This window comes from Schistosoma mansoni (assembly GCF_000237925.1).
Source record: "Schistosoma mansoni, WGS project CABG00000000 data, supercontig 0113, strain Puerto Rico, whole genome shotgun sequence".
NCBI classification, from domain to species: Eukaryota; Metazoa; Platyhelminthes; class Trematoda; order Strigeidida; family Schistosomatidae; genus Schistosoma; species Schistosoma mansoni.
In genome coordinates, this window is record NW_017386033.1 from 162270 (window position 1) to 186443 (window position 24174).

Consider the following 24174-nt stretch of genomic DNA (forward strand, 5'->3'; position numbering starts at 1 on the left):
TGCGAGCTAACTTAGCCATAACGCTACGAAGGTACATGTACTTGGAGGGAGGTCAGAAGGCTTGACTTGACAGTCTACATACAAGATCGCAAAACAGAAACAAACCTGGGAAACTAGGTTAGTCAGTTAGACATGAGCAAGCCAGGACCTAGTTTGGCTTCCCCTAGCTTTCTTTCGACTTACCCTTACATCTGTAAATATATATTGTGGAGGTAGATGGTGGTCGGGAATACTATATATATATATATATATATATATATATATATATATACATTAACCCAGAAGGACTGTCAAGGCTTCTAAGACAAGTGGAGTGTTCAACTACTTCAATCCACGCCATTATTGTGGAACGACAGATTTCCTAGTTTATTCTATTGTAAATGGGTTCAATAGCAAAACTCACTCAGAGAAAATGAGTTTTTAGGTATCATTACCAAGTTTTGATTTGATAATTTTGAATAAATTGAGCATTGGGTACATTGCTATAAATATATTAATTTATTTATCACTCAGAAATAGTTATAAATACTGAAATAAAAGCTGTAAATTTAAAACACACTTCTAAAGCACAAATCATATCGGCAAGTCAGTAGTAAAACACCATAGTGTACGTCATAATACATGTATATTTTGTATTTAAAAATATTTGTTGGTGTAATTTCATTTATTGAGTAAAAAATGAGTAAATCAAATTTTCAGAAATATGCTAAATGTGTTGTGTTGAGATTGAAAGAAAGAATTATCTGTAGTGGGTTAATCTAGTAACAAATGACCGCATTTACGAGTCCATTCTACAGCTAGAAACAAAGCTCCTGTTGCTGGGAATGTTCTCAATATTGTTGGGCCCAGACCACGATAAAGTGAACGGATTCCTGTAAGATAGGAACGGATTGGTATGCATTAGAACTAATTATATTACACGTGAAAATAATAATTTCATATTTTTAGACAAGCAACTTGAAGTAATTAATGTGAATCATTCACAAAAGTAGAAGATAGAAAAGAACTATGTATACCTTGACTAAACTAAGTGTGAAGGGGGTAAAATAACACTTAAAACTTTTAATTGCTTCGATTGCTGCCTAGAATAAGCCATTTCTCATTTTAAAGGTCTGTGTTTCATTAAGTTACCTTGGTATCTGAGGGTCTCTTTCCAGACTTTTAAGGCAATAAGAGTTTAAGATAGTAAAATAAAAACCGAATCAAATAGCAACCTGATGATTTATGTACACTCGCAAACAACTTATTTGAAGTTTTCACTGATCATTATCTATTGAAGGAGGGGAGTAATAGAGATTTTTAAACTTAATTCAAATAGTTTTCAAACCCACAACTATAGTACATAATATGTAAAGGTATAATGCAGGTCAGTTTTTAGAATGGGTGAATAGGACGAGTAGTCATAGATATATGCGATACCTTGTTCTGCCAAGTTATTAATGTGATGTGAACAGGCATCTAGGTGTAGAAACTAACACTATCTACATGGATGCTGTATGCAAAGAATATGGGATAATAAAACAACAGGCAGTCACCTTCATTTCTCTTGATGTCTAACAGGACGGAAAACATGCTCCTTTGTTTACTGACTTTGTTTCCATGAGCGATTGAGGATGACGTGACAGTATGGTGTCCAATTTGCATGCGAGATTTAACAACATCGAATGGAAATATCGCCACCCACAGTGAAACTCCACCTATTCCACCAGCGATAACAGTTTTAATGGGACCCAAGTCTTCTTTACGACCATTAGTAGGAGTCATCAATGTTCTACATGCTTCGTACCCACCAAAGAAGAAGAAATAACCAGGCATTTCCCTGGCAAATGTAGCACCTAAACCACAAGTAAATCCTTTGAAACCTTTTTCTTTGTATATTGACTTTGTTACTGCCCATGGACCTCTACAACAAAATTATGGTAGTATAAATGATGATAAATAGGCATAACACATTAGTTTGGTGACGATAACCAACGGGATTAATCAACTTAATTACTTACTCTTGCAGCTGTACAAACTCTGATAGAGGAATACATTTAGAAAAAAATAGTGTGGGTTGTTATATTCTTTAGTGTTTGTCATATGTTGAATCAATTAAATAGATCTGACCTATGATAGGATAACGAAAACAGTCATCAACGCTTTTACTACATGAAGTAAGATCATGATTAGTGAAGATAGTACGAATATTTGTTTTTCAATAGCTAGTTGTATCCGCCAAATGGTTGGATGATACCATCACTATAATTCTAGGAAAGAAAAGCCACCCGATCGCGAAATTAGCATTTGGTTAAGGCATTAAATATTCATATCAGTTAAGTACGTGAAAATGATAAATTAAAACTTGTTCATGGAAATAAGAATGAATAAAAAGTTCACGACGGTTTGTTTAATATGAGACCAATAAACAGTGGTATGAGAACGTGCGTTCATGATTACTGGCAAGGGAAAATAGGTTACTAAGTATTTCAAAATATGGCAGTACCAGATATTGATCAAGTAAGTGATGAAGCAAAGTTCATTGTCTGTAATTTAGAAGGGTCAATCCAGAAGATGCATAGCCTGACCGTAGCCGCTGGTTGAGATTGCTTATCATGAGGAATCAACCCAGCTATATTGGCTGGAACACATGTTCCTTTGGGCCTTACTTTACCAGGTATGTTCATTGCAGAACGATGAAACTAAAAACAGCAACTTAATACCTCAGGACAAAGTCGTGCTGCTGATTTTGGAGGGATGCAACAATAGAAAAGTTCTCCTCGGACAACCAGCATTATCAGCAGTGCTGCCTGCTCACAACGGAAGGGAGGGTTTAGAATAAATCAACCATATAAATTTTACACCCCACCTTATCTCACGGATTTCCATCTCCGGAAGTAGGGTCCTTTGAAGTGAGGAGCCAACGCATCGAACACTTCGCATAAAAAGGAAGTGTGCGACTGGCCTCAAACAGTCATCTCTTGGGCTTTGCCGTCACGCTCTCAAGTTTCTGGGGCTGCCACTAATTCAGATTCCTTTTCGGGTCCGTTCAGAGAAAATATCCTTTCACGGTATGGGCGACCGGGAAGTGGGAACCGCCTCATGCCTCTATCAGCACTCGAAATTATCTTTTCCATGATCAACAGAGATATCTAAATTAAAGTACATGAAGGGATTTTAAATCTTCAGCAAAATGACTGAAAGCTAAAATCTATTATGGCTGTATTGATTTCATAAACGTAAACAATTTCCTGAAATTCATATCAGTTCACGTTACTGTGAATCAGACGAGTTTCGCAGCTGAAGTTACCAAACCTCTTGAAAGGATAATTCATGAGCAGTGAGAACATCTACTACGACAGTCAACTCAAACTACAGTCTATCACAACACGTGATGCTGGATAAAATGGTATTAGAGTGAAGGTTATGAACAGACACCAAAAACGTCACTACATTTTAAAGTAATGTATATGGTGTGAGAAATATAGGTAGGTAAAGACTCGCTGGATATGGTCCTTAAGGTATTAGTAGCTAAAATCCAGATTATATGGTTCAAAGTCCATTATAATAGTTGAAATCAGTTGAAATTTCGAATTTTCCTAAAATTCGTGAATTTCTTTTCCAACCCAATCTTCTTATTTACTCCAGCGTCTTACTGTTTCTATTACTTTTTTCTGTCTGAGATTGAAAAGTGACAACTTAAACTTGAAAGCCCGAGTTTAAATAATTCTGTCTGATTCTGAATAACTGATTTTTAATCATAATTAGGTTAGTTTAGACGAAATAATCCGTTTTCTCTAATAGACTAGGGTGGCTATTCACTTGCTAGTAGTGCACTACTAAACACCGAGTTGCAGAATCGAATATTACTTAAGTTTGGGTGGTCCGATAGTATCACTTATCCACACGAAGTGATATCCGAAGTAGGGTACACAAACCACTAGGTTTATTTGACAAGTGGACACAACCCTGTGTAAAATAATAAATAGAAAGCTGTGTTCACATGATAAACTTGGCACAATTTATTTGCCCTTTTTTAAAGGTGGAATTTTATAACTTTATTCTGACGGAATTCGGCCTATAATTTAGTTATTACTATTTAGCTAAAGAACAATTATGTGGCATATAAACTGTATCAGACAGAGACGCATGGATAAACTCACAAATTTTTGACATCAACCTTTATATGTCCTAATTCAGTCATTTCTCTCATTGACTGAACTTTGCACTTAACTAATTCGGTTGGGCAAAGAGTTAGACTCGACCAAAAAGCAGCTATACTACCGGCAAGTGCGTGCTGTAGTACTGAGAGATGACTTTTATCCACTCCACAAAGACCAGCTATCAAATGTTCCGATGGCGGAAGAGCACAGAATAACACCGCATTTTCAGCAACATTTGCAACAAGTGACGGGACAGTTCCTGCATAGAGTCCGCGAGCGATTCCATCCTTCGCAAGTGTGACTCGGAGACATTTCCATGTTGACGGGTGAACTTCCGGGAACGTTTGCATCTTGACTTTAATGGTATCTAATGGTTGTCCAACATAAACTGAAGCAAATCCACCTACGACGAAAATCAATAACGTTAGGCAAACTACCGTTAATCCCAGCAACCAAACCAATCAGACTATTCTTTACTTGCTCCATGTTAATATAATGACTACGATAACTAATGTAAAGATCAAAATGTTAGAAGCCAGTTTCAAAGGGTAGCGCTAGAACTCATAAAATTTCCAAGAGAGATGTACAAAACTAAATACCTGTTTCCGTGATAACATAATAGATGATGTTAACTATCACGTTATCTGATTTCTAAAGTTTACTCAAGAGACTCGCGCTTTATCTCTAAACTACAAGCTTAGCAAGGCGGAAACAATGAATAAGGGGTTACATGTAACCTGTGTCTTAGTTTTTGAAGGGAATGTAAAGATTTTACGAATACGTCACATGTTTTTAGGGAACTAGTATAAATCAATTGAGTTCTTAGCTCTTGTATCTTGTGTGGGACACTTGACCCCAGTAATCTTTGTGGGGTTGGTTAAGATAAATCTATTATGTAGTTAGTATTTGCTGTTAACCGCATTTTTTTCATTTCCTCTCACAATTGCCATTATTGACTGCGAAATCGCTGTTTAAAAAGTAGATGATAAGAAATAGTGATGTAGGGGCATTGAAATACCACTGAGACCTAGACAAATCATCCGGCGGTTGGGTCACTGAATATCGAACAGGCTGTCGATCCCTCTTAAAGTCATGGACAACAAACGCGCATCAGTCAATCATACGCCATGGGCTGGCCCATGCGGTGGTGGTCTCAATAACATCTCTTTACTCATTCTTACTGATGTATTTACGTAATCACGCTCTTTGTGTTTTGCAGTCTTCAAAGCAGGAGTAGTACTTTAATACGTCGAATGGGGTAATCCACGTTAGATGCTGACCGCGAGGTGTGACTTCGCAGTTAGCTGATTCGTTACACCGTTCCCGTCTAACTCGAGTGGACCTCCAATCATTCGACACAGATCATCAACGTTGATGGTTTACAGTGAGAAGATACACCACTGTGCATATATACTACTTGTTTTTACTTATCAAGTGTCACGATAACAACACTCTGATATATATGCCGTCTGTGTCTGCAGTTCACAAGGATATTCTCGTTGCTTGGTTGCTCTGGATACACAACTCGGATGATGGCAATCACTGTTTTAATCACATACCCTTTGTTATATCTTGGACTTCAGATTCTCGCTATGCCGCGTACCACTAGACTACTTGAACGATAGAACCCGCAAGAGAGAAGACAGAAGACTAGTTAGTAAGAATGTTATTCCGAACACAGTGTCAGTTATGGTACAAAAGCGTCAGGTACTTATAGTTTCTAGTAAAAACGAAATCACCATTATAGTTATCTAATCCTCACACAAGGGGTTATTAGCATTGTCCAATAGGGAAGCTACACGTAGTGATTCCGGAATATTCTTCCAAAATCTGATTGGATAGAATATGTGCAGCTCCTTCTGAGCTGCTTAGAGCTTCCTCAAGTTCGCCTGTGAACCGTCCTCACACCTTTAAAATCAATAGCTTTGTAAGTCTCCAACATTGATTCTGATCCCATCAGTTTTACTGGACATACCTTATCTGAAGGTGCTCAGTTACACTTTTGCTGCAAATCACAAGTGTATACGCCATGCTACGAATATCTTCCAACTACTGGCCGGCTTCGACCAGACTCGTTCCAAAACATCGACAACCTTCCAACCATACTCTCGAACTAGGGTGGCATTCTTTCATCATAAAGGTGATGCAGGCAAAGCAGTTGTTAAGCCATGAATGTCTGTAACATCTCCAGGGTAAATATATTGAAGACAACACACCTTGATAGCAACAATATACTGATTAGTAAACAGAGGTGCCAAAATACATCCGAATTACTTGCCAAGAAACCTCACGAAAGATGGTTATCAACCGATAAGCTCAATATACAGTCCCGTAGATTTAGGTGTTTCGGACGATGCGGTGCACTTTAAGAACGCGAAGTTTAGTACTAACATGATTTGCACTTCTTAAACTTTCGCTGTGTCCTTACACAAAAAAGGTATCACATTTGATCCCAAGAATTTTTCCGGAGCCTAACGTTCTGTAGATTACTTTTACTTTTTCAGTTTTACCCAAGTTAATAGTTGACTGTGGTTTGGCCCCAGCTTATTATTCTGTTTTTACAGTTTTCTACTCCAAGACTAGCTTTGGTATATCCCCACCTCTCGTACCACCTGCTTATTATCCCTTCCAAGCGCATTGTCGTTTTGTTTGTTTTACAGTCGTAAACGTGCAGGGATCTATCTAACAACTTAAATATCACCATGGTCATGAAGAACTCATGTGAGTAACCTAGGCGTCTTTTTGATGTCGCATGTGGCATGCAGTGTGACACATGCGAAGGTTGGTTTCATGAAGTATTTACTAATCTTACGGCAACCGATTACAACAGACTAAGTCAGGTCGCGGGTGGGTATGTGGCACGTGCAACATGAATGCTGAGGGCTTGCTGAGCAACATCACCGCTCTCTTGACACGTGCGTGAGAAAAGTTGCCAGCAAACCTGAAAAAAAGACAGTTTTGAAACGAGTAAAGGAACAAATACGCGCAGCGAAGTAAGGATGAGAGACCTTTATAACATTAGTATCAATGGAACAAGCATTGACACTGTTGAGGACATGCTGAGGTTCGGCATCATCATAAATTCGACAGTGTTGGACTCTCTTAACTAGCTTCTGTCTTCCGGGATAGGCCCTCTAAACGCGATTGTGGCGAATGGATCCCCGTCAACAGAGTTAATAAGGAACGTGCGCCACCGTGAAAAAGGCTGAAAAACCCGAGTTTTGTAGGGAAATCAGCTAGTTGTTTGGCATTGCAATCTGCCCGAAAATTGTTCAACCAGTCAGCAAAGAGCATAGGAGTCTGAAGCGCTTTCCGACCGCCAGACAAAACTGACCACAAACTCAACGTATTCGAAAACCTGTGAAATTGATCACGGTTTGCGATGATTCACTCATAACCATGAAGACATCTCTGACCTTCCCTCTAGTCTTCATGGCGAAAATGACGGGATACTCCGGGAACAATTAAACAGTAAACTTGAACTTCCTAAAATTGGGTCGCTCACGGTCACACGGCTCATTCAAGGGAATGAGTCTTATCATTAAAACCTCCCAAGACTCTTCCGTGCAACATTCACGAATACTGCCGTAGTGGATGATGTTCCGATGGCTAGTCTCCTGCTGAAATCAGAAGGGGATGTAAGGATACTGTCTGATATAAGATATTCTGAGCACAATGTTATCAAGAACATCACTAAGGAATACCGCGAGACGTTCATTCGCGGAAAAATATCATCATGAAAGGTGTCCCGGAGAACACGGACCCTGACTTTGCAGACTCTGATATCCGAGAGTGGAAATTAATAAAATAGTGCTTGAAGCTCAAGAACTTATTGACTCAACAGTTAGTGAAACTAGCCACGAAGGGTGGAGATTCTAGACTCCGGTGAATGAAGGTAGTCTTCATATCCTCCCATTTGACGGCTGCCACTCTCGAAGCATGTCGTGACAACAGACATCGGTTGCCGAATAGACTGGTCGACTTTTTAATGTCAGGGTTAATTTCACTTTTCCTCAGGCCACATAATGTCCTAGTGGTGTTCCCCAGGGTTCAGTACTAGGACCTCTTCTTTTCTTGGTCTATGTAAACGATCTCCCACAACAAGTATCGTCAGGTTTATTACTTTTCTCTGATGATGTGAAACTCTGGGGAGAAGTATGAAACCAATAGGATAAACTGGCACTTCAGAAGAATTCGACTCGACTTCAAAGTTGGGCAGATGACAAGTGACTCATCATTAACACTTCAATATGTAAAGTAGTCCATCTGAGACATGTTGCAGGTCACAACTATAACTTAGGCAACTCCCCTCTAGAGGTATCCCAAGTTAAAAAAACATCTAGGAGTGTTGGTACCCTACATTCTGAAGTCTTACTCTATGTGCGAAAAAAATGCCTTTCGAGCAAACCTTGCACTAGTAATATTGAAGAGCATTTTTGACCAGTTCAATGGGAGAACTTTATACATAATCTTCAACATTTTTATTCCTTACCATCCAGGGTGTGGAAAAATAGTATTTCCTCACTCACTCCAGAAAGATAAGGACACCCTGGAAAGTATCCAGCGGCGAGTCTTAGGAAGAGTGCCTCCAATCACTGAACCTTTATTCATTGGAGCACAGGAGTCTTGAAAGTGACCATGTAATTACTTACAGCGTTCTTGACACTTCTGGACATCTCCCGAGACACCTACTTAACCCTAGTCGCAATACAAACTTTGGGGTAACACCCAGAAACTAGAGACAACGCAGCAGAACTGGTTGCAGACATACCTTATACACCTTAAGAGTAGTTAGATGCTGGAATTCGTTGCTGTATGAGCTATTCAAATCGACGTCCAAGGAGTTCTTTGGGAGAAAACTCGACATATTCTTAAGGACTAAGGACAGTGACTTATTATGATTTATCAACTTTTCCCTTTTTCCTTTCTTATATATGCCTTTTACATATCTAGGTTCCCACTTGGAGACACCGGCGACCCATTGCTACCGGATGGTGAAGCTCGTTAAGCGAAAGCTTCTTCTATTCTGTACGGAACCATTTGCAACATTTCGACTAATTACAAAGGCGCCAATACAAATTAGTACGATACGACAGGGCCTTTGGGTATGTAGTTACTTGACAGGATGTCTGTTCGTTTATCTGGTCATCTCAGGGATTTTTACGCTTGTGTAAGGTTTTGACATTTGTAGAAACAGTGTTTATTTGACCACTTGAACAGATATAATTTTTTGATGGATCTTAACGGTGTAAAGGAACTGGAAACGACCTTGAAATTATGACGCCACAATATAAACTATATAAGGAAAGTTTTGTCGTATAAGTAACTAAGTACAGGTGTGTAGTCGCCTGGGATTTCCTTATTCTTCGGGTTCTTAAGGGTGTAAATCCAAGTAATGTGCATCTTAGCGCTGCACATTCTCTGTAGATCTTTAGATCATTCAATAAACGATTACTCACAACTCTTAAATTATTTGCACTTATTCATGAGAAAACTGTCAGGATGGCGCTAATGGACAATCACCTGACGACTACAACCGTTATTTATGATTGGCCGTTTATAAACGGTCAATATACATGGTCTCCACAAAGGTTCGTTTTAATCAGTACCTTACTAATAACCATAATGCCTCATTAGTCCTCGAGTGATATGATTGACACTTGTGGGAAAACGAAAAATTCAGACGTCAATAAAAAAAACTGTAAAACAACTATTTCTGGTAAAAACTGGATAAGTGGGTTCACCTATAAAAAAGCAATGTTCGAAAATTTTGTAAATCAATCCGTTCTTCTTATACGGGAAAAGATTTGGCGAACAAAATTTGTTGTTGTCTTCACTTAGCGTCTAATATTTCATATCACAGATGGTTTAATCATGTACTTTACACTTAACTGTGACCAGAAAAATGGTAGACTGATATTTCAAGCTCTTATGAAATCAGTGGACATGTATACATTCTCAAAAGTAGTTTTTGTGGTTAGTGTTGGAAAAGCTTCGTTGAAAACGTGTTGTCGCGTCTCAAAAGTAATTTTAGTAATAGTTTGGTAGCCTTCCTAGCCAGTTAAAAGACATAAAACCAAACAAAGATATGAATCGGTTCAACCTGTCTCACATAATATCACGGTATTGGGAAAAATTGGCAATGTGCATAGAAAAAGCCGAAGTAGTACTATCGTTAGCAGTCAAAAAGTACTTATGTAATCCAAACGAAACAAATTAAATACACAAGTAGAAATAATAATCGTGAAAGCACATATTTACTACCATGGCTGATCCAGAAAGCTGTCATCTAAGGTCTCCAAGTTCAAATCACGACTTGCGGACATTATCTTGGTAGATTGTATCTATTAGGTTGGGTCACTCCAACATTCATTGGTTTCGTAACTTGTTTCTTTATAGTTTAAGTTTTCCTACTGACTTTTTCTGATAGTTCCTCAGATGGTGATGGCAAGTCTCTAGAAGGCAATTCAATCAGTATTTTTTCTACACTGTTCAACAGTTTGTAGGGTAACGTTCTACAGCTGAGGCATGGATGTGAAAGTTAGTAGTTGTAAATTATGGATACTCGATTAAAGTTCCTTAGAACTATTATTTGTACATGGCCAGACCACCCAGTAAGGATTGTTGTGGTTGAGGGTAATGTTCTTGGTAGTGAAAGTAAGTCAGTCGATGAACTTAACTATTACTACCCTTTGTAACTGGGTCACATGTTACTTACGTTAAAACACAATATGGGTTGACATATATCATTTATTTAACTCATGATGGGAGACCAAAAATTCATCATACGAATGTAATAATAGTATTATGAGTCATAATGTTGTAATCGAGCGATATTTGTTTGAAAAGTAGTTTCCTTATGTTCTGAATGGTGTTTAAGTATATTAACTTACTTGCTGGTACTGCGAAATCTTCTATGAACCATCTGAAAACCGATCATAGTGGTGCAAATAGATGCTGTCTTTGTCACACTGTAAAGGACCTTTTTATCGCTTTATTTTTTATATTTCGCCTCCATTAACATTCTGTCGTTGTTTACAGATTTATCTGCACATAGCGTAACATTGTGGATCATTGGATTATTCTTATCTGATTATACACGTTGAATAGTCAACAAGTTTGTAGTTTATGAACTGCTTGCCTTGTATTTATTTTAATTTGATGTTTAATTTCGAAAAAAATAACATGTCAATTCGCAACTTTATCTACCCAACGTTTTTCATTTTGATTTTGTTTCCATCTCTTTACTAGATAAATTGTACATATTCATTTCCAAATGTCCATGTGAATCATTCTTAAATACCACAGATGTCTGTTGGTTTGGAATCCGCTCAGTGCTTTGATGACACATCGGCTGTGCTTGATGACTTTGTTTCCAAGTTGGCTTCTCCTTTGAATAAATTTGGAGCGTTTGCTGACTCACCTGAACTACATCAAACTCTTGCATATGCCGAGTTGACGATTTGTCGAATCCGGGCTTACTATAATCTCATTCAAGAAATTTGTCAACAATCTGTTATTGTAAGTATTCTATTTATGTTTTTTGTTACGTGTTTATTTTTAACGTAATAGGTATGTATTTATTTAAATACTCTTAGAAGCTACCTACCTTGTAGTTGAGTGCAGCACAGTGGTATACATTTTGATAGAGACATTTGATATCGCATGTTAGATTATCTAGAATATACACAGATTTTCGTGCGTCTAAGTGACATTTATTATGAGCAATGTTTATATAGATGTTTTTCAAAAGCGAATTAATTCCATAAAGTTGACCACTGTGTTAAAATGTCACATTGTTCCTAAATAGATTTGTTGTCTATATTAATGTTGGAAGACCAGTTTGTTCATAATTTACCTTCATCTGTGCTTCATTCTCTTATTGGGGATCCTTTCGTTTTAAAATGGTCTTTTATTTTTGAAGTTATTTCAAGAAACGTTCCTTTCATTGGTCTGAACACTTGAAATTCATAGTAGTTGCATTATTTATTTATTATTTATTGATTTAGACATGAACATTGGTACAAGGAGGCACCAAATATATATGCACCACAAAAGTAATTCGACTTGTGTGATGTCTGGGATATTGCCCGGGGGCTCAAACCGAAGCGAGTGGTTTTCTTAGGGGGCCACACGCGAAGCCTTCGACCTGAACGTCTGATCCACAAGGCAGTGGAGCATCGTGAGGAGATGTAATCCCATAGTAGCTGGTGACCAATGATTGATTCATACGCCATTTGTTCCCTCAGGATACTGGAGTCCATGTGCACCATTGGTTTGGAATCAGGGTTTTCTCACTCTCCTCGGTGGATTCTCCGTGTCCACCAACCCGGTTAAAGTGCCGTATATTCGCTTTTCGTCCTCACAGTTTTTTAGACAACACCCCTGCCACGAGAAGGCAGTGAGTAGGACTTCCCTGACAGAGGCTATATACGCGTGGTCATGTGAGAACATTTCGAGAGGGAGAGCGGACTCTCCCCACTCTCGACTGTAGTAGGGCATTTGGGAGCATCTTGCAACCAACTCGTTATCATATACGTTTTATAACAGAACCCAATGGAGATCTTTTAATTTTGCTTCACATTCCCCATAAAATTGAGATAAACGCTTCTAACAAGAAGAGTCCTTTGTTGTGTTTTTAACGAAATTTTCTTACCGACTATTTACTGACATTGTCCATTTATTTTTTAAAATTCAGTTCTTCACTCTTCTATTTCTCTCTATATCTCTTTGCTTGTGTGGTACGTTTTTGGTGTCTAATTATGTCAGAATTTATATATATTAAATAAAAAAGAAAGAAATAAAGAAACAAGTTCAATCATATACCCATTTATTAACTCCAGTTCGGTGACTAAAATACTTATATTCCTCTCCACTTGGTTGAGCGGCTGTAGAGCGTTTCTGATGGTCACATAATCGTATGGTTCAAAACCAATTACAAGGAATCCCTTTTTATTTTGATAATTACATTAAATTTAATCAAGGATTTGTTAGGTGCACAATTTTCCATTTAACTAAATGATCATATTAGAAAACATTGTACTTCGAAATATTTTACTCTTGTGTATTCACTAGAATTCGTCTCATTTGTTTCTCCTCAGACTGGTGAAGCATTTTCCTCTTCTCTGTTTAAATTGGCCAAATGCATTGGATTGGGTTTAGATCAAAAACAGTCATGGTCATTTAGTTCAAATTTGTCGAAGGAATGGAATAATTTTGGCACACAGAAAATACTAAATCATGCTACTCATCTAACAAGTTTATTTGCAGAACAAACAAGAAAATTAGCCACTAAAATATCGGATATAGAACATGTTTTATCGAAAAATAACGATAGCCTAAATAAGTTGTATGATCTACGAACAAATTTCCAACGTGCTTATGAGCATCTTGATAGTGTTGTAAATCGAGCTGCTTCAGCGAATCCAACACGATCTCCTATGGATTTACAATTATTTGACAATCAAGTTAAAGAGGCTCAAGAAATTTATCAGAGGACAACAATAGGCTATTTATCCCATCTTCGTCAAGTTATTGGACCAAACTATATTATTTCATATATGCGATTGGTAATATTGGCACTTTCTATTCAACAATCTTATTCAGAGCAATTGGGTTTATTATTTAATAGTTCCAGTAAGACAAACAGTCTAACTTCTTCAATATTAGTTCAGCAATGTAAACAGTTAATCACTAACTTTGAGCAGAAAACAAATACTGAAGTTCCCAGTAAAATCAGACCATCAGAAACTGCAGCTGTTGAAATAAAAGCTGTTACAAATTTGAACAACCCACCGAACCCTGGGCTGGAGGGTTGCTTATTCAAGAGAAGTGGAAAGAAAGGTTGGCGTACATGGTCTCGGCGATGGTTCCGTGTACATGAAAATCAGTTAGTTTATTGTAAACGTTTCCATGGATTGACATCTACAGACCTCCAGTCTGCGACTGACACAGTGTCCACGGAATTAAACCGAAGGGTTTGTTCATCTGTATCGAATACTGATCGTTTGACAAATGGAATTGTAAATAAACAGTCTGAAAGTGGTCTTCTGACACAGTTACTTTGTCAAGCTAACCCACAATGGACTGTTATGGTAAGTGATCTTAGATTTTGTACGGCCCGGATTACCCAACCAAATAAACGATTGACAGCTGCAGAGAAACCTATAAACTTATTGAATAATTCTACAGATCGTCGATTTGTTTTTGAAGTAATATCCTCAGGCCATCGAACATATTATTTACAGGCTATTAGTGAAAATGAATTGGATATTTGGGTTAATACTTTACGATCTGGTTTTCATGATTTATGCCGTACTAGTGAGCCACGTTCTTTAAAGAATGGAATGTTGAAAGAAAACTTTGCCAGCAATTCGCTTGATCTATTAACTTCTTGCAGTCCAACTCGAAATAGTTTGGAGTTTTCTAACAGCCCAACAACTAGTTCTGTGTCAGGATTCCCAAATGGTCGTACAAATGACCATTTAGCTCAAGTGTCCCATTCATCTATTTCGGGCCAAGATGGATTGAATAACAAAGGCGGAATTTTGCTATGGCGTGAGCCTGATTTAGCTGGTAATCGTTATTGTTCTGATTGTTCTGTAGGAGATGCAAGATGGGCAAGCATTAATCTTGGTGTTACATTATGTACGTTGTGCGCTGCGGTTCATCGCAGTTTAGGTGTTCATATTTCTAAGGTAAGTTGACACTAATTTTGGTTGTTACTTTTACCTTCATTCTACTTATCAGAGTGTAATTCCAAAACAATTCTAAATTGATAATTATCTTAAATCAGTTAGTCAGTCGTATTAACAATATAGGATGTGACACAAATATATATCAAACAATAACCCTATCCCACATCACGGTGAGAATCAGTTTAAAAAGATTCACTACAAAAGAGTTGAAATAATATTATCAACAATGGTACCAAACTAAACAATAAAAGTATGGTTCGAAAAGAACTAGTGAAATAGAAAAGTAAAAAAACATGAGATAATGTTCAAAACTAGGTTTTAGGTGAAGATAATGGATGCTGTATTATTGCAACAAATTTTTTGCACTTTTTCTTTTGGTTACTAAATCATACACATTTTCAAAAAGTGAATACAATAGTGGATCTGTTTCAAAGTGATCAGATAGTCTGTCTTTTAGAGTAACTTTATAAACCTTTACATCTACAAAGAGCTGAGGGTAATTAGTACATGGAACTCTTTCCTAACCTGCATTTCGTCAGGTTAATATGTGTCTACTGACTACGAGATGCAATGTAATATGATTCAGACAGCCAGAATAATTCGATGGGTATACTACTTTTCAAAATACTTGACTTGAAGTCCTAGTTGTATTTAAAGGTTCGTAACTGATGTGAGATCTTTCCCACAAATGATCCCATTAGCGTCAAACTTGCTGTTGGTGGATTAATTGAATGGAAACTATCTTTGATAGTTACCAGATACATCGCCTTCTCCCATTTAATGGGTTAGATGCTGCAACACTTATATGTTTTCGTTATCGTTTGCGCCTAATAAAGTGGTTAGGAACCTACTGTAATACAGTTTTTATAAGTGGAGTGTTTAAAAAATTTATGTGCAACTTTAATTGCCATTTTAATGGGACTTGATAACTACACTTACTGGTATTCTACATTTCTCAGTGAATATCTAATTGTTCTGTAGTAAATGCAGTTGATTGGCATATATCACTCTCCTTTTTAGGCATTTAACTCCAGTATTTTTATAATTCGATCAGGTACTCCAAGAGGGACTGCAGCCTTTTGCACCCCTGTATTTCGTAGCTGACTTTGACATAATCTGTCCATGATAAATTTCGATGGACAAAAATAGTGTCTATATAGCATAGCAGCGATAATTTTCCGGGAATTTAGTACGGGCCTGGACTATGCTATAAAAATGGAGGTGATATAAAATAATCTTGCTTATAACACAACAATTAGGATTCGTTATCACATATATATTAAGTCTGTTCACTTTATTTATTGTGATTTGTGTGTGTTCTGTGATATTCTCAAGATCCCTAAACTAATTTAGGGGTGTTATGATAGTTTTTACTTAGCCTTTTGATTCATTAATGACCATTTTATCTTGTACCAATCAAAAAGTGAGTTGTTTAGACAGTATTGTAGCTAAATTGTTTTGGTTAAATCTATTTCTCAAATGTAGAAGTTGTGGTGCGTTTTACTCTAATATTTTTCTTGTATAATCATGTGACATGTGAACCTAGATAGTTAAAAGTACTTATAATTACTTCCGTGACCTAATAATTTTAGTTGGAGGCTGTTTGAAGTGGGAATTTCTTTGACCTAGTGATCATGTGAGACTACAGAGTAACGCACTGAGTGAATTTATCGTTAGTCATTTAGAAAAACATGACAAATATCATTTTCTTTATTTTCGTTTCTTGTTTTGTCACCTGTGTTCCACTAGTGTTTGTGTACTTGGAATAATATATATAATCTTTACAAAATCTAGCCGCCTTTTATGTTACCAAGTGGATAAAAAGACCGATAAGAAAATAACTAGTGTACGATCACCTGTTAATCATTTCAGTGACTGAAGAAGTTAAGTGTTATGTTTTAAAGTCTATACGAATGGTGGAAATACATTCACTATATTATCATGCTTTCCCAATTCGCTATGGATCTTTCAGGTCTAACTGTTTTTTAAAAAATAGTATATGCCGTCTAAAGAATTGAATCAATCAGGACTATTATACTTCAATAAAAGTCTCCTGCTTTATAACAGTCATTTAATAAATGAAATATTAGTTATCTTTTTAATTTATAAAACCAAATTAATTGGTCTTTGTTGGTATTTAATCCCCATAATTAGTCATTACAGCATTTGGGTTTTAACTAAAATACACAATTCTTCCTAATTAAGACAAAATCAAGTAACAGTAATGCAGAAATATCTGCACTGAGAGTGCATGTCAACAAGGTTTGATCCCCCATATATATCAAGAAGATTATTGAAACTTGATAACTACTAATATATTTGTCCAAGGCTTTTTCATGATTAGCTAAACTTCTATGAATTTGTGAGTTACTAGTATAAATAATGAGACTGAGGCAACAAATAGGTTTTTAGTAAAGTTGGGCCCCCAAATGCCCTGGTACAGTCGAGAGTGGGGAGAGTTCGCTCTCCCTCTCGAAATGTTCTCACATGACCACGCGTATATAGCCTCTGTCAGGGAAGTCCTACTCACTGCCTTCTCATGGCAGGGGTGTTGTCTAAAAAACTGTGAGGACGAAAAGCGAATATACGGCACTTTAACCGGGTTGGTGGACACGGAGAATCCACCGAGGAGAGTGAGAAAACCCTGATTCCAAACCAATGGTGCACATGGACTCCAGTATCCTGAGGGAACAAATGGCGTATGAATCAATCATTGGTCACCAGCTACTATGGGATTGCATCTCCTCACGATGCTCCACTGCCTTGTGGATCAGACGTTCAGGTCGAAGGCTTCGCGTGTGGCCCCCTAAGAAAACCACCTTCTTCAGTTTGGGCATATGGGCAGTATCACAGCCCTCACACAAATCAAATGAAAGATTTGTGCGGCACATATATATCTGGTGCCCCTTGTACCAATATTTATTTGTTTAAATAAATAAATAAAGTTGGATAGCAGTGGTATCCAGGATATGTGCTTCATCTTATTCGAGTCCCGTTATTTGGGTTTACCTGGATCCCATGAACTCATTCACAGTACCTTTTTCTTAAAATGCCAACGTGTTATCCATTGAGCTACTGAGTTCCGATAGTCACTAGCTTGTGCAACGAGTATAAGTTTTACTTGTAAAAGTTTGTATTTTCTCTTTGTTGACATTAGAGATTAAAATCAGTTAGTCTCTTTTTTCGTCCTTTCTGAATCCTACCTCTAGTTAGTATCCAATTTTCATAAAAACTTGTAAGTTTATTGCATTATTGTGTCAATTCATTCATATGCCAAAAATGAGATATCAATTGTTGTCTTCAACGCCAGCAACGGGAGAATACAAACTGTTAGAAACAGCGTTGTACGTTTGAGTTCCATTTTTATCTGTTATGGTTCTTTAAGGCAAATACTGTTCTTAGTCTTCACATAAATAATATAAAGTTCAATTCACAAACCCTTTCCTATCTACTGAATTTTAAGATTGTTTTGTGTTCTTATGAACGGTTTTTATTCAAATGAAATATAAATATATAGTCATAACCTAGCTTGATGGTGGGTCCTAAGATAAATGAAATTTGATTATTAATCGTATCTGACACAAGTCTATTTAAGTTCTGAATGTATTTATCTCCTTTCTATATTTTACACAGGTCAGATCATTGACCCTAGACAACTGGCAACCGGAATTATTACATGTCATGTTGAATTTAGGTAACAAACCTGTAAATAGAATTCTCGAATCAAATTGGCAACGTTATGCATCAGAATTTCCTCGTTTATCATCTGACACACCATTTGAGCAACGTAAAGCTTGGATCGAGGCGAAATGGGTTCGTTTTAAATTCGCTCGTCCTTCTCTACCACTTGAAGAAAAAGTCTCTGATTCAACGGAAGCTGTTCAGTGGATTAAACAGCTATATGATAATTGGCAAGAAGCATGTGCTCAAATACGTCAGGATTTTCCAGAACTTATCTATCATCCTAAATCTTCATCCTCATTATCATCGATTTGTATATCAAGTAGTCCCGATAGGAAATTAACTCGAAATAATGTTCGTCAATATACTCTTCTAAGTAAGCGTAATTATTCAACTGATAACTCTCTTAAGGATTAGTTTATCCAACAGGACTATAGTATAAGCTGGTTTGGGTTAGAAAATTGTAAATTTTGAATGAGTTTACAGTGGTAACTGTGTAGCGTCGCTGGCAGGGGACCTAGATATACTTTTTTCACCTCCCTCGGTTAGGGGGGAATTTTAACACTATCACAAAATCTAAAAGTAGAAGGTAATAGTAGTCTAGTGATACTCTCTGATCCTTAGTGGTTGCTAAACTGGCTGATTATCCATAAAAGCCTCTATCTTTGAGCCAAATTTAATCAATGATCCAGTGAACTTCATTTTCTTAATTATTCTTTAAATAGTTTAGCTATTTTTTTGTTATTTTAGACGAACTGTTAAGCATTATCAAGACCTTATATGAAAAAACCAAGTCAAGCGTGAAAAATGGACCAAGGGCACATTCGAGAATAATTGAACAGAAAATTGCTGCAAATTATTTAGTTAGTTTTGGTGCTCGACTTGGTTGCCCACTTCTCATTTTATCCGGTCTTACTGGAGGTGGTAGTCCAGATGGAAAATTAAAAACTGATGAAATGTCTACCAGTAGTTACCCTCCATTAATATTGGCTTCACGTATTGGCTCTATAGCAGCATGCGAGTTTTTACTGTTAAATGGTGCGGACGTAAGTTGGAACGTAATCACTATAATTTTGAAATAATTTATCCTATACAAGTGCTCATCAGTCGAATTTTTTTTATTACTTTCATATTAACGTAACAAGTTAAAAGTAGGAATAATTGTAGTATCATTGGTAGTAGTGAGAATAAAAGATTCAGTTTGAAAAGAACCAATGAAGACGATAAATTACAATAACCACGAAATCAGCATGCAGGGAAAACCTATAAATTACGTTAATTGTTATAAGTTTAGAAGAAAACAACTGCGAAGAAACTAAACAGAAAATAACTATGGATTAGTGAAGGTATTAATTACAACCATAAAAGAAGGTAAATATATCTGTCAAGCTTGTGAATCTCATGTCACTTCCGGTTGTCTGTATTAAAGAAATTCAGCTCTCTCCAAATAATCAATATTAACATTCAGGCGATCCACATTTGTTGATGTTCTATATGTTTTTTTCTGTTACAAGAATTGTTCTACTCTGTGCATAATCTATCTAGATTCATCGACCGAAGATTTTCACCTATCGATACTTTTCTAATGTGCTATAAATACTTATGTAAAAATCGTTGGGAAATGTTTTATTTATAGTAAGAGAAAAGTTCGCTTTGAGTTTTCTCTTTTAACTGACTTTTTATTAAGAATTAAACAGTTTGAATTCGTCCTACAGGGCGGATTTTCAACGTTTCCCCCCATCTTTCATCTCTTAGATTGATATAAAAGATGACCGAGGTCGAACTGCATTGCATCACGCTTGTCAATTTGGTCGTGTTCATTTGGTCTGTTTGTTATTACGTCGACGAGCTAATCAGCTGATCTTGGATAATGATGGCAAATCACCATTGGATGTGGCATTAGAGTTAGCCAATGCTGATATTGTAACATTGCTACGACTGCAACGATTAAATGAGACTGCTAAGGTTAATGGATATGTTACTATTATTATTATTATTATTATTACCATTATTGTCGTTAAAACTTAATTTTAGTACTAATTAATACTAACTAGTATTAATTATCATTAAAATTCCTAGAGTTTTGTTGAGAAGCCGTGTGCAGAGGAGTTCAGCTGAGTCAGGCGTTAGGAAGTTACCCACCAAAGACAATGAAAGTTGGTTGCATAATACCATGGTCTGATTGAAGTTACACTCGTACACGGTCGGATCACTGTTCATTGGTGTAGAGTTTAGTGTTTACGCGCGCAAACGACCGAAGGTCCTGTAGTCAAGGATGCATACTGTTGAGGAGTTTCATACTAGAACGAATCACCGGTCCAGTGCCCCCAGGTTTTCACTAGTTGTCTAACTTAGATCAGTTATTAAGTTCGATAATGTATTATTATGCCTGTTAATAATGACAAATTGTGTAATAGTTGGTCAAATTTATGGTACTTAACTTATGTGCTTTTTTTCATGACTTACTGTTTGTTAATCAGATTTAACCTATCAATATATTCAGTTACAGTTTTTAATTTATGAATTCACATATGTAGAGTGATTACTGCCGAACCGGATGTATTGACGAGTCAGTGTTTACACCATTGTAATATATTTCAACTTATTGCTTAATAACCAGGTGTAGTGCTCTTTAGTTTCCATTGATCCTTTGAATGTTATCTGTTTATTATAAAAACTAACACTTTTGATTAAAAAATTCTAATCCTTCATCGAATATTGGTAACAGATAGTATGTATTGCACATGTTGGATCATTGTTTATCGAAACATAGAGGAATGTTACTATGGTCAGGATTCTAGGCAGAGGGAGAATATAAGTGTTTAGGTTTTAATATGCCATCAGGTTTTAAAACCACTGACTGGTAACTATATAAGCTGTCTAAGGAAACGTTGACAACTTGGACAGTTCTTTAAATGGTAAAAATTGGTGGCTATAGACCACTGGTGATTTTCATTAGGATTGATCTTAACACTACAGACATCTATAATTTTTTGTAAATCCTAAACATCTTATCACTTCTTTACTTTTTTTTCACTAACTAGTGTCTTTTATATTTTATCCAAGCAGTTTCCTATTTTTATTGGTTTTGTCCCTTCATTCTGTCATAAAGTTTGAGGAATTGAAATGATATGCTATTTTGCGGTGTCCTAAATTCTCATTATCATCTGTTTGTGTGAAACCTTATTTCAGTAAGCTTACACAGATTCAACCATAGTTTATATTTATCACATGTGATCCAAACGACAAGTTTGTACTTTTCGTTTTGATTCTGTTGATCAGGCAATAACTTTGTGGGTATATGCAATCTATTAGTTTGACTATATTAAGCATTTTTTATTAGCATAGCGTATCATTGCATGCGGTAGATGAGCATGTCTAAAACATTTCTCAACTATAGGAAGTGTAAAATTTACATAAGATTAACTAAATAATCAATTATTTTTCTCTTGATCTGTATGTCTGCTATTTAAATAGACACACTTTCTTCACCAGCTACTATAGTTTACTTTATTTGTCTTTGATTTATGGACAGTTTAAGAATATAAGTATCGATTGAGTTATCGTCTATTTGGGGACAAATAGATGATCTGAGGGGTATTTAAATATGATTCGGACTTATGATTCAGTTTGCATGATGTTCCTGAATGTTTAACAAAAGTTTAATGTACTAATCCTGAAAATTAACCTTGTTTAATATTTATTAACATCTCATGAACTTGAGAAGTGAAAGACATAAGTATCTGTAAAGCACCTCTGTCATATAAAAGAACCACCAAGCTGGCGATGATGATATTCTTGTAAAGTTATTAAATCGGTTGATAAAGTTGTAACTGGATTTACAGAGGTTTTTAGAAAAGTAAGTATGTCCATATAACCTCATCCGTTGTCCGTTCTTCATAGGTTTATGTGAGTGCTCACCTGAATGTGTCTGTGAACCTTTCTGTCTGGCCTTCTGACTTTAGGTTATGTGGTGGGATATGAGCATGTTTTGTGTTATAGTTTTTGTAAACGTACTGAAAACATGGGTGGTGTGGAACGCATGCCGTTACCGGAAGAGATAGTGTCAATGAACTTGGTATAGGTCTTGGTGTTAATCCCGTTCAAAATGAAACTAACTGCAAATCCTGTGGTCGTAAATGGACTGGTGCCAAGGAGTTAGAAATTTTCCGTCGTAAAAGTGGACACTATAGAAGACTGCATACAGCAAAACTATTATACCCGAACCTTCAAAATTCAGCATACGCGTAACACCGCGAGGAAAAGTATTACGAACCTCTTTCTCTCCCCGAAACTTCAACCATAATCAGCTGAAAATCGCTATTTAGAATTGCTAAAACATTTGGTAAAAGTTTGAATGTGACCCCTCATATTCGCATCTTTTGTGGGTAATCCTTAGAGTTACCTCGATGTCCTGTAATAATACTAACACATTTTTCTCCGTGATCATCATTGGTTGGAGTAGCGGGTGAAGTGTTTGAGTGTTAATTGTGCTTTTAGTAGTTAAGTGCATGGGTTGAAGATTATTAGAAATTGTACAGAATTCTGTTATTGACCATTATATTATCAAATTAATTAGTCAAATCGTTTAGCGATAGTATAGTACAGCCTATTTTGTTTTCTTATTTTCGTTTTGACATTGTTGTTGACATTGGTACATGTTTTTACAAGGTTCCGATTTTATATCTATCTGTTTCTCTGGCATGTATGTTGTCAGTACGTTAAGTGTTTAAAGTAGTCAACATGAAACCTTGGACCTGTGTTTCAGGTTGGTTGACAAACATTCACAAGACGTACCGTCAGTCTTGATGAGACTGGTGCACTCTTTAGGATCCGAACACATATCATACAGCATTACAGTCTGAGATATAACCACTGATTTGGACACAATGTTGAGTCATTTAGATTGGTGACCACACTGGATCCTGGTCGGTAGAATTTGATCAACACTAAAGGACTGGAAAAATATGATATTTGTCTTTACCAACACATCAGTCAATTAAACATGTTCAGTATGAAATCTCACATGTTTCTTCATTTTATAATTAGTTTAAATTTCGTACGTTAGTATATTTCATTCACTCGATATATTGAGTGATTCGTTGGTATTTTTACACCTAATATATAAAATCAATTCACGTAGTTCAGTAACAATATATGTATTTCCATTTATTGAACCGGCAAAGGTCATACCAACGAGAAGTTACTAAATATTTACAAAATACATATACATACCCTTCAATCGTCCATGCGAATCTTTCGATGTGTTCTGCCATTTGTACTGTCTTCTCTTCTGGTCTCCAAGTATTTTGGCAACGCAGTGCTTTCTATGCATTGAAACGTTTTACACCGTCTGACAGTTGTAGCAACCTTGACGTTACGTTCCGCTACACACTACTTACAGACAACCATGTGAGTAGCGTCCACTACAATATCATTGGTTTGTGTACGTTTTCAGTCGTTTACAGTTGTCCATAGTGAAAACTAGTTTTGTGTGATCATTAGTTTCATTTCAAGATAGCAAGAAAATACAATCAATTTAATAAAAATTTATTGTGCAATTTCTGCATGCTTAACAAACTCTAAATAGTAATAAAACTTCCATAATTGGAATCCAAAAATGAAGAATATTTGAGCGAACAATTATTTTCAAT

The 24174-nt window shown here is 36.5% G+C and overlaps 2 protein-coding genes across 2 annotated transcripts in view; one reads left to right on the plus strand and one right to left on the minus strand.

Moving 5' to 3' along the window:
* Positions 1-753: 753 nt before the first annotated feature.
* Smp_000680 (ornithine transporter 2 (solute carrier family 25 member 2)) lies at positions 754-4715 on the minus strand (the record flags this gene model as incomplete). Its single annotated transcript, XM_018790384.1, has 4 exons — positions 4580-4715; positions 4143-4545; positions 1536-1903; positions 754-872 (listed from the first exon to the last, which is right to left on the minus strand). Exons 1-4 carry the CDS (start codon positions 4626-4628, stop codon positions 754-756), a joined length of 939 nt encoding a protein of 312 aa, XP_018646297.1. The 5' UTR covers positions 4629-4715.
* A 5955-nt stretch (positions 4716-10670) lies between these two features.
* Positions 10671-24174, plus strand: part of Smp_000670 (CENTB5 protein) — a gene marked incomplete at both ends in the record, with an annotated part of 17368 nt that continues 3864 nt past the window's right edge. Inside the window, 6 exons of the mRNA XM_018790385.1 lie at positions 10671-10682; positions 11451-11663; positions 13244-14839; positions 18473-18896; positions 19271-19566; positions 20276-20533. Of these exons, the coding sequence (XP_018646298.1) occupies positions 10671-10682; positions 11451-11663; positions 13244-14839; positions 18473-18896; positions 19271-19566; positions 20276-20533 (2799 nt within the window). The remainder of the gene's footprint in view (positions 10683-11450; positions 11664-13243; positions 14840-18472; positions 18897-19270; positions 19567-20275; positions 20534-24174) is intronic.